The following is a 12484-nucleotide window of genomic DNA, read 5'->3' as shown; positions in this document are numbered from 1 at the left end:
GTATAGACCATAAGGGTCTGGACGCAGTTACCCTAGCTACAAAGTTACTTCCCCTCACACGTATGTTGTGACTGATTACTAGTCATGTTTGGTTTATAGGATTCATCTCTGCTGGGACCTTGGCTCTTTTAAATAATCATCAGCTATTACTCAGACATATGCTCGATATGCTCGTTTAGTATTATATTTGAGATCTCTCAGGCAACTTAACACAACTAACAGACAAAAAGTATTCAACAAGTCATTGCAAAATGTATAATGACACATTTTTATACAAATGAAATTGTGTTACCCAATCAACTGTTATATCAACCTTTGGAGTATTTTACTGATTGGTCTTGAAGTGTTCGGACTGATCACATTGTCGAATCAAACATGTTTCCAATGTTTTATTCTTGCTAAAATAACTTTGTTGTGGTCGATCAGTGATACAATTGTAGACGCATTATCAAAAATGTTTTTTACAATGTGTTTTATAGTGCAGGAAACTTTATGAGTACAGTTGTTTAATGCTTGGGACCGTCTATGTGTAGGACAACTCGTAAAGAATTTGTGTAAGTGATTTTTCTTTGTACGTTTGGATACATATGTGTATGGATGTGTTTTCATACATGACTACAATCATGACAATCGTGCAAAGACAACATTTATCACTGAGCTGAATACTTGTGTCAGCAACAGGCGACCATTATCGCAGCAAGAAATTATAATTAAGTATACCAAGGGACGTAATCACAGTACGCAGTGTAGCACTGGTTAACGTTCTTTGTCAGCTTTGTACTCGCCACAAGTAAGTCGCTACAACACGTCGCAAGTGAGAATATTTTTGTTACAGCTGCAGAAAGGTTTTATTTGACTGTTGCACACCATCTAGTAATGCAGGGATGGCTGGGCTCCTGGTGGAATGTCGGCACACGTTGATGCAAAGATTGTTTTCAAAAGACAATTTACATCTGTGACTTGAAGGAGATAATCAAAGCACAATTGCTAGTCGAATAGAAGATATTAAAAAAGATTGAGAGGCTAATGTCTGCAACCGTCTTCAATCTACACATAGAGTAAAGGAAGCCGACTCATTCTCTTTGTAATAAAATTTGCGGTTTGTGTTTTCTTACCAACATTTATTTATCACTGACAGCAATACTGCAGCAGCTACACTAACCTTGGATATTTTGTTTTGATAGTCTACACATTTCTTCGGTATACAAATACCGTTTCGAGTGTAATAATTATTTGAAAGCTAAGATTGTTTTTCCTGTATTATTATAAGCTTTCAAAGATTGACGAGCATATCTTCAAGGCTATCAGTCGTCAGAGTCTGCTGAGTTCTCACAGTCGTTGTTAATCCGCATTTCATCTGATGACTTCCTCCACCTGTTCCTTTAGTCAGAATCTGTGTCTAGTCTATGTGTGGAGACCACAGTTTCTGTCATTGTGTAAACTACTTTGTGTAGAACACTGTAGCACATGTAGAGCGAACGTGTGTTAGGTCCTCCTCTTGGGTAAGGGAGATAACCGACAATTTCTGAAACAGGAAAATACGTAGTGAAAAATTCAACTTCCATGACTTTCACTGTCTGCTATTTCAGTGTAAGTCTCTGAGCAATGAAGCTTTTTAAAGAAAAAGTTTTCAAATTCTACTTCATTAATAGTTTGTAAAGTTTCGTTTCTGAAATTTCTAGCAATCAAACCAGAAAAAGTTGCTTAAGTACAACAAGTGATAAAGTCACATCTCTACCGACAGCAAGAAGATCACTGTAGCAGTCAGAAAAACCACTCCGCCAGTACAGGAACGAACGATGGTCAAAAAGAAGCATGATGTTTCCCCGCTTGATCTACTTCAAACAAAGTGATAATGGAATGGTCATATAACAATGAATTTTCAGCATTGATGTAATGTGTATATAGCTAAGTCGATGACAAGGCAAATGTTAGACGTCTAGTTTTAGAGTTCTTGAATTAAAAAAAAAGGTTTTAATTTTAATAACTAATACACACTATTATGTTATAGCGTTATCATCTATGAATATTGCATAAATGTGAACTGTAAGCCTACCTTTGAGCTAACAAATTTTAGTATTATAAACAAAATGTTACCCGTCGAAGCCAAGCATCCTGCAGACCCCAATGGCTTCTTCTTCCCCAAAACAATCTCTGCAGACTGTGCTCCATGTTACCTTATACAATATTTCAAACCAACGGCATATCTACTAGTTCACTTGCACAAGTTTAACTGTGTCCACACAGAAACAAAGAAGAGGAAAGTAATCACTAAGGTTTTTGTTTCCTATTAAGAATACTATGCACATCTATAAATCTCTACCTCGGTTCTGTGTGTAAGTCTGTGTGGGTAGGTGTTTTCCGTCGTGTGCTTTCATGTGCATTTTTTTACTTACATGCAAAATTCAAACATAATTTATCTTTTAAAAATTTCATTAATCTGTTTATGTTGAGCTAGCAAACAACCAGGGATAAAGTGGTTCGTCTATATTCACCGACGATGTTAAATGTTGAGGTCTACCTTACGTCTACGCCGATTGTCCTTAAATTTCCAAGCATTATTAGTAGTTCCTCTTATTTAAAAAAAAAAACAATATATTTTTCTTTACTCAATGCATATAGTTTTATTAATAATAATTAGTAATAATCCAGACTTACTCATCTCTTCTACTGGCGCTGTGGTAGATGATGAACTGAAAAAAATTCATGTTTGATAAGTATTTGAAATTCCTTATATACATTATTGAAGTCAGTACAGAAGATAAGCAAGGGAAGTGGCGCCTATAATACAAGAATTTGTTCATATTATTTTATCATGTAAAAAGGAAGATTCTATATATGCTGTGAAATATGACATTATTTCATGGGTAATTAATATTGTTACTAATTTTCTCATACGGTTTATAAAGATCAGTAATCTAAAATGTTTTCTGTTAATGACAAAACTTTTACTTTTCGATGTGTTGTAATTTTAATTACTGTGGTATTATCTTTTTTCAGCACTGTTGTGTTTGAAGAGTAACTGATTTTCCCTATCCGTCCTTAAACAATATCGGTTAATGCACGATGCTATTAAAATAAAGCAATTGCAATGTCATGCCTACCCTGTCCTCCACCAAAATATTGTACTTGATTACTTTTCCAACATGCATATTCTCCTGAGATGCGTATTCTCCAGATATAAACACACAGCCAAGCAATACTAGAAGCAATAATAAAAAATGTTCACACTAAGCTTTTACACACAAAATTCACATCATGTTCTTATGGTAATACAGTGAATGACATCAGCGGTTTAGTTTCTATTGCTTTACAAAATGAAGTACTAGTCCACAAAGTCTTTTATTAAGATTACTTACTGCTGCAACTACTTACCTCAGATGTACTTCGGTCGTCAGATCCCAGCCTTCACTCAGAGCAACCACGTCTGAGAGGTTTTAAATGTTAGTGGTTGTAATGACCGGAGTTAAAAAAATCGGAAAAAATGTCAGAATTCCGCGGTGTGTCTCCAGGCGTGTGACAGCATCGGTACACCATGTTCTTTGTGTGTGTGCGCGTGCTATATGTGAGTGTGTGTGTGTTATATGTGAGTGTGTGCGTGTGTTTTACGAATCAAATGGTAGTGGTGTGTGCAAAGAGTTGCCCTGAGCAGTCAATGCTTTGATGCTGTATGTGACCCCTACTGACCCCGGCAGTATGTCCTCAAGGCGGTGACTAAGCCGTGTACACCCGGGGTTCACAACCGGTGGTACGCGTACCGCTAAGGGTGTTGCAAGGGTTATACAGGGGTACACAGACACATAAATAAGCACAAGACATTATGAAAATAATTAACTTTCTACTTTTTTCAATATGCGCTCAAATTAATCAAACATAAAGGTATTTCATCTACTCTTGTAGCAAAATGCGGCTCCAATGAACTCAATTCCTGTCTCTCTCTTCTTTTTCTGAAGAACTCTAAACGTGATAAACTGCTAAGTGCTTTTTACTCTACAGTGTATAATATCTTTTAACTCCATCTACTACTACAGGTTTACCAGGACTAGACCCTTGGATTTTAATAATTATTTTAGTAATATGTTGTTATAGCAAATTAAGTAGTGTAAATATGCAGGTAAGAAAAAATAATAATCTAAAAGTGTTTTAACTACCCTCCCTGTATAATTTATGTCACGTGTGCTTATTACGACGCTTATTCAATAAACACTTACAAATATCAAGAGAAAATTGTTACATAATGAGTAAAATCTACATTCTTTCTATGACATTTTAACAAACAAAACCAAAAAAGCGATAAAGACTATATTTGTAAATGCATTATCCCTTATCACTGGCAGATAATATACAATGGGTATCTTTGAGGAAAGGGTAAAGATATTAATACCTTTTACGATTAAAGCAATCTGGTCAGATGCTCTCAGTGGTAGACGATCATCATCATCAATTGTCTCAGTGACCACGGTACAGGTGTAGTTACCGTCGTGTGTCGTCTGCTGTGCTGCTATGATGTGTAGCTCCCCAGTAGTGCTGTTTACTTTCCCTGACCACGTGATGGAAGCAGGAGGCGGGTTGCTGTCAGCGTCACACACAAACGTCACATTGTGACCCTTGATGACCTCAGAGTAGGTGGACATTGGCTGACCCTGATTATCACTCCGTGTTATCCTGATAACCGGGCGATCTGAAAACAAGCCGATAGCACGTCATTCGTCGCACATGTCATCTATTCAATCAGACGAAGCTGTCTGAGAGTGGACATTTTTTTTTTTTTGCCATCTCCCTTTAAACAAAAATAACCATTTCTGTTGACACCTGTTCAGAGCTTTACATAGACACATACAAACACAAGCACGCACGAAAAAAAGATCAACTAATGGCAGCTTGTACAGAAACCACTTCCATCAGTAGCCTAGTGACTTTTTTTTTCGTCCGTATTTAGCGAATATTTAACTTGAAACGCTTAATAAGACTGCACATTTTCACAGCATTCATTGTCGTCTGATCCCAATACTCACAGTAAACCTGTAATTGCAGTGTATCACTGGAGACAACTTCACCATCACTAGACATCGCCTCACACCTCACTCGGCTTCCATGATGTTCCCTGGTCACTCTAGTGATGATCAGGCTACTGCCATCAGGGAACCCGCCTGCATTTTCTGGCCACGTGTACTTTATTACACCAGACCGCTCATTGCTCTCACACTTTAAAGTAGCATTTGTTTCCTCCATTAAAGGATATCTGGTACTGTTTGTTAGGATGTTGACAGAAACTGTTAAAAATACATTAAATTAAAAAAAAATGTCCTTCGTAGGAAAAAGTACCAGTTTATCTTATGTTATACTGCTTCTTACATGTTCTAAGTATAAACCGTACACTTTTTCCAGACATTTCGATCTAAACTTAGTTTTTTTTTTCAAATTAATTAAGCTGTGTGGACAAATACAAGCGATTTCCGTTCCATGTGTGCTAACACAAGCAAAAACAAAAGAACGAGAAAAAAGTTAAAGATAATACCGTTAACGATAAATGTAATTTCAGAAGATGCGTTCAGTGGAAGAAGATTATCGTCATCAACTGTCTCAGTGACCACGGTACAGGTGTAGTTACCGTCGTGTCTCGTCTGCTGTGCTGCTATGATGTGTAGCTCCCCAGTAGTGCTGTTCACTTTCCCTGACCACGTGATAGAAGCAGGAGGCGGGTTGCTGTCAGCGTCACACACAAACGTCACATTGTGACCCTTGATGACCTCAGAGTATATGGACAGTGGCTGACCCTGATTATCACTCCGTGTTATCCTGATAACCGGGCGATCTGTAAACATGCAGATAGCACGTGATTCGTCGCACATATCATATATACATCAGACTTAAGTGTTTCCCTTAAACCGAAAAAAAACAAAACAATTCTGTTGACACCTATTCACAGCTTTTCATAGACACACAAACACAGAGGCACGGGAAAAAATCAACTAATAGCAGCTTGTGCATAAAGAACTTTCATCAGTAACCTATTCTCATTTTTTTTTTACTCCGTATTTAGCGAGTATTTCCACAGGATTCATTGCCGTTGGATTATAATACTCACAGTAAACCTGTAATTGCAGTGTGTCACTGGAGACAACTTCATCATCACTGTACATCGCCTCACACCTCACTCGGCTTCCATGATGTTCCCTGGTCACTCTAGTGATGATCAGGCTACTGCCATCAGGGAACCCCGCCCCTGCATTTCTGGCAGTGTACTTTATTAAACCAGACTGATTATTGCTCTCACACTTTAAAGTAGCATTTGTTTCCTCCATTAACGGATATCTGCTACTGTTTGTGTGGATGGTGACAGGAGCTGTTTAAAACACGTGAAATTGTTCGCAACATTCAACGAAGTTTGCCTGAGTAGCAACTAAAAGCCAACAATTTATGTCTGACTGCTCTATTTAAAACGATCTATTCAAACAAAGATATACTAGCTATATTGTTACATATATTTAACATCTACACTTAAATTCGTTGAGATAAGTGTAAATGTATGAACAGATAAAAATTTACTTTATAAAATGTGTTATTAAAGCAAACATCAGATAGAGTAAAAGAAGGAAAAATATAGAGAGGTGAAGATAAGGATACCTTTAACGATAAAAGCAAGCTGGTCAGATGCTCTCAGTGGAGACGATCATCATCATCAACTGTCTCAGTGACCACCCCGGTACGGTTGTAGTTTACCGTTGTGTGTCGTCTGCTGTGCTCGCTATGATGTGTAGCTCCAGTAGTGCTGTTTACTTTCCCTGACCGTGATAGAAGCAGGAGGCGGGTTGCTGTCAGCGTCAACCAAACGTCACATTGTGACCCTTGATGACCTCAGAGTAGGTGGACAGTGGCTGACCCTGATTGTCACTCCCTGTTATGCTGATAACCGGGCGATCTGTATACAAGCCGATACCACGTGATTCGTAGAACATCCCGCCGATTCAGTCAGACAAGGGTCTTAATCTTCATTTTATATGTTTAATGACATTTCCTTTCAAACAAAGTTACTATCTATATTGACAGTTCACGCTATTGCACGTCCACACACACATTTATTGTCATTGGATCACAATACTCACAGTAAACTGTAATTGCAGTGTGTCATGGAGACAACTTCATATCACTGTACAATCGCCTCACACTCATCTGCTTCCATTATGTTCTGGTCACTCTACTGATGATCAGGCTACTGCCATCAGGGAACGCCTGCATTTTCTGGCCACGTGTACTTTATTAATCAGACGCGCTATTGCTCTCACACTTTAAAGTAGCATTTTTTTCCTCCATTAAAGGATATCTGCTACTGTTTGTATTGATGTTGACAAGAGCTGTTAAAAAAGCACTTGAAATTAAAGTAAATATTAATTTCTCTCTGCAGAAAGATGTTGCTAAATACGTCCTGTCTCACCACTCTTACTTGTTCTTAAGCAAAACAGGTAATTATATATAGCTACATGTCTCGTAACTAAAAATTTAAAAAAAACAATCGCCTCTTCAGCAAAAATAAATATTATTTCCATACCCTCTTTTTTTCCTCAAGTCATCTAAAAAGTAAAGCTTTTAGTTTTTTCTAATCAGTTAACATATTTTCCTAATTTCACATAAAAGATATTGATTATTTCTTTTCATCAGGTTCCTAAAATGATATAAGGTGTGACTAAAACTAAACCTTAACATTACTGAATGAAGTGACAGAAAAAAAGTAAGGGTTAGACAGATTTATCATAAACATGCAGGAAAAGGTAAAATATATAGATAAGACTTATCACCGAGTGCATCTTAAAAAATATTTAGATTATAATAAGAATTTTAAATTAAAATACAATAAACAAAATAAAACATGGATTGTTACAGAGGCAGTAGTAGCGGTCTTTTTTTAAATGGAAAGTTGCATCCCTTTAGTTTACTGCATTTGTGGAAAAGATTTCAGACAGTCGAACGTGACTAGAAATATTTTTTCTGTAGTCAATATGAAAAAAAAACATTTCATTTGTTAAACTTAACATACACATTAATGACGTTGATGAGTTTTACTTTTATAAAAAAAAAGTTCTTACAGTCAGTGCAAGTGATGTTGTAATCCGGGCAGTCTCCGTCAATAGACACCTCATGCTGACACTCAGCGATGCTAGTCTCATTGCCAAGGCAAGATGACAAATCACCAGGGACCGTAAAGTATTTATCTAGAAACGTCCTGGCACCAAGCCTAAACATTGCAAAATACCTTTTGCTTAAAACAATTGTTCTGATAATAATTAATTCTTAATTAAAAAGCTTCAGGTACAGAGGTACTTTTAATTCAGAAGAACTTGTATGCTATTAGATAAATAAATAGATCATAGCATAATTCAAATGACAACAGTCTGCATTCATAGATCAGTATTTATGTAGATAGATATACTCTTAATAAGAACATAACAACTATATTACAGGTGTTTATTTATTCCACTATATAAACATATAAGATCTATTTTGTTACATCTGTGTGTGTGTAAAATGTAAAGTTTCAAAATCGGCATTTAATGATTAGCAAGGCTGATAGTTCATTCCCTTAAACTGTGTAATTTCAGTAGAATGTATTCATCGTCATTTCACAGACTCGTTCACTAACAGGAGAAAAGAACTTACCATGGTAAGCCGAGCTGTCTACAGACGACCCTGGCAGTGTTGTTAGACGACACACACACTGGCCCCCAACGACCAACTCCGATGTCTATGTGTACATGACGTCTGTTAGGTTGCATGGTCCTCAATCTCACCTGTATGTTTCCTGTAACAAGCCGTCAGATATTCACTATCTTTATAAGTTTGCCGATATGTGTATTGCCACTTCAGTATCTGTGCAGACAAAACAGTTTCTATATCAGCAAAAAGACAAAAATCATTTATATAATTTAGAGGCGTTGCTATATTGTTAAGTCCTAACATTTTAATTGTTGTTAAAATACACCAGGTGTTTTACCTAATCTCTAGATATTCCTGCATGCTTGATATCTCTTTTGTAAGAAATTTTTGCATAAAAAATGGTAAATGGGTCAATGTTTCTTGTTCTTCATTCAGGATACATAATGTGACACAGCAAACAACAGAATAGAAACAACAGATTCTTACGTGAGTTGCAGGTGATACCAATGACAGTGGACCCGGAGGCCCAGAAATAGCGGCAGGTGTGGACTCTATGACTACACTTATCTAAGCTGGTCTCGTTGCCTGTACACCCCAGGTTGTCAAACCTGATCCTGTTGAAGTTCATACTGTACCTATATAGGGACGCGGTATAAACTTGCGACCTGTTTGACAAAAGGCATGTTTGTGCATTTGTCTGCTTTTATTTCTATTGAATGTACCGACAAAAATACTTTTTCATATATACTTACAAGTCGCATTCAAAATCAACACTTTTTTTGAAAAACAATTTGCATATACTTGCAGGCGCATTGCTTTTATTATCTGTCGTTAATTATAGACTTAGTTGTTCAATAAACAGTGCAAACGAAAGATTTATGAACTTGTTTGATTATTTTCTGTCTACTTGCTTTTGATATTACTTAATTGTCCGTTTTAATGTTTGTAAACAAATCACACACTTACACGCAGACACACAAGTGTTTCTGCATCATTATATTTTCTTATTGTATCTTAAAGAAAAAGGTTACCTCGAATTGGTATGGAACTCAAAGGTTAGAATAAGACGAAAGTAAAATCACCGCTTTAGAAACTGTAGTATATTATCTGTTTACCGTGAATATAACATGAATATAACATGAAAAAAAATTGCACTACATATAAGCATAAAATCACAAAACATTACACACGTGTTGAAGCCCAGCATCCTGCAGACCACCTGTGCATCTTGTTTCCTAAACTTCTTTCTACAGACTGTGCGCCATGTTCTTTCGAACAACACCTCAAGGACGCCATTCCACGGGGCAGTTCCATTCACAAGCCGGACTTGCAGCTGTGCATCTAATCAACCATGAAAGTGAATTGGTAATGAGCTACAGCAAATCTTATTACATACATACTTAAAAATCAAAACAAGTATGTTTCTCTGTTGATTTACGCAAGACACTATCATGTCAAATTAATGAAAACAACTGTAACTAACAGTAACAAACATTTTTTCTATTGTATAATGAATAAGTAAATGTATTAGACATTTCATACATCAGAGCAGGGATGCCCAACCTACGGTCCGCGGTGCCATCCGTCCCGCGAAACTTCTCCCCAAAATGCAGAAAATCGGCATGTTAGTAATAAAAAAAAAGACCTAAAAAAACGAAAAAAAGGGAAGAAGAATTATTTATCCCTCCGTAGGGGCGTCTCTCAATCTTTTTTTCGATGGACGAACATTTCGATTCAGTGCTCCGACTTGGTGTCTCTACGATGCAGTCGGATATTCAGAAGTTGGTTTCGGGTAAACAACTTCAAATATCCAACTAATTACTACATAATTAATGGTAAGTACAACTTATTTCTAATAAAAATGGTATCTGCTCTATTTTTTTCTTCTTTTTGTTTTTGTATGTTTGCGGTGAAGCGGCCCGTGACACGCATGTCGGAAAAGTGTATGGCCCGCAGGCTGAAAAAGGTTGGGCATCACTGCATCAGAGGAAGCGCCTTACTTGCTTTATATAAACCTCTCTATATTACATTGTAACTATGTCTAAGATATAAATAACAAAGGACACCGACTCATGGGATCACAGAAAGAAAATCTTATTAAACGCACGTCACCACAAACATCGCAATGATGTTTATCTGCTGCCCCATATGCACAGGTTTAAATGCTGTGATACACTAAAAATCTGAAGGAGAGATGTTCAAGAGTTAATTAGGGTTCTCAGTAATGTTGTGATGTTAACGACGGTTAAGCCGCTGACTTTACTGATGCTGTAAAGGTCGGTCATCTCACGAGTACTACACGGGCTGGCATGGTCTTCTTGCAGCATCATAGCATAACGATATTAAGACAAAGTGTAATTGAGTACTTACTCAAACCTTGTAGTAGAAGAGTAAACATCACACAGACACTGAGGACTGAGCGCATCATGATGTTAGCTGCGATGTCTTGCAGGAAGACGAGGATGTGAGGAGAGTCTGGCTGGAAAGCTGACACTGAGCACAGACCGCAGTGTGGATGTTTAAAGTCAGACAACAAGGATGTTAATAACGGGAAAAGGATTTTCCTTAATAGTTAACGGGTAAAGGATATTTTTAAAGTATTCTATCCCTCTGTTTTTGTGAAAAGAAGAATAATTCGGCGTGTTAATAGTTAATTTGTCAATATAACCTATGCATCCAGGTGTTTGCTCACATACAGACACTAAAACATTTCAAGACAATACAAATGTATTTAATCGTTATCGTAAAATATGGACATTCGCTGTCAATTAAACAGTTTAAAGATAGGCCTAATTAACGTATAAACCCAGCTGTCTGATTGGTTCTTAATTTTATGGCCAAGCGCTTGTTTCACATCCTGTCACGATAATAGGTGCAGGTGTACTTTTACATAGCCCTAATATCTCGCACACATATGTATGGGGTTATTCACTTTCATTTATTTTCGGAGTCTTTTTGGGAGGAAACTACCTCAAAATGTAATATGGACAGGTATATGTCGCAGATTAATACAATTCATACTGTCTTTCTGAGACGCTTACACTACATATTTAATGTACACTGTGCCTATCAGACGCTCATTTGCTCTCAAAATATCATGTGAGGAAGAACAAAACCGACGACTGTATTCTAAGGCCTTTGTAGCAACACAAATTAAAATAAAATTATGTTACTTGGTGTACTTTAGTTTGTTCTCGAATTCCCCAGAGATCTGGTTGTAAACTTCTTCAGAAAAAAGATAGGAGCTTTTAATTCTGCTCGGTATTAATCATGACAGGTGTAAAAGTTTACAAATCTTAGTTAACTTGCAATGTTTATTATTGGTTACTTTGTCCGAAACATAAGGAAAGAGTGTTTTACAGAAATATTTGCACAGCTTTGTTTAACGGCTCGTCTGCATTTTTACACGTATTCACAATATTATCATGCATGAAAAGTTGGAAATTCTGGTTTGTTGTTGTTGGCTGCTAAAAGTAGCGGGTCGAAGAAAACTTCATACACCTATTGTGGTCAATAATTGTAAAGTTTAGATATGAAGTCAGAAGCAACCAGAATTGCGTACAAAAGGTCTTTCATTGGGATCTATATATTAACTGTTTGATGGTGATATTGTGGCATATAAGCCAACCTCGGGGTCTGATTGTCCACAAGAAAAAAGTAACTGTATTTTCTCATGCACATACATACCTGACGACAGTCCTACACACAAGTTGTTTAAGGAGCAAACGTTGCGTGGGGTTCAGTAGCAAAATATGAGAAACAATTTTGTGCAGACTAGCAATTATAGTTTGCAGGTATCTATAATATTTTTAAAAAATAAAATGGAAAATTT

General features: G+C 36.8%; 1 protein-coding gene across 1 annotated transcript; it reads right to left on the bottom strand.

Moving 5' to 3' along the window:
* Positions 1–7260: 7260 nt before the first annotated feature.
* On the bottom strand, positions 7261–11219 carry LOC112567611 (deleted in malignant brain tumors 1 protein-like). Its single transcript, XM_025244305.1, has 6 exons — positions 11023–11219; positions 9843–9993; positions 9139–9317; positions 8656–8797; positions 8085–8233; positions 7261–7355 (listed from the first exon to the last, which is right to left on the bottom strand). Exons 1-6 carry the CDS (start codon positions 11078–11080, stop codon positions 7261–7263), a joined length of 774 nt encoding a protein of 257 aa, XP_025100090.1. The 5' UTR covers positions 11081–11219.
* Positions 11220–12484: the final 1265 nt, after the last annotated feature.

The sequence above is a fragment of the Pomacea canaliculata genome, linkage group LG7 (assembly GCF_003073045.1).
Source record: "Pomacea canaliculata isolate SZHN2017 linkage group LG7, ASM307304v1, whole genome shotgun sequence".
Taxonomy (NCBI): Eukaryota; Metazoa; Mollusca; class Gastropoda; order Architaenioglossa; family Ampullariidae; genus Pomacea; species Pomacea canaliculata.
This window is presented reverse-complemented; position numbering and strand designations above follow the sequence as displayed.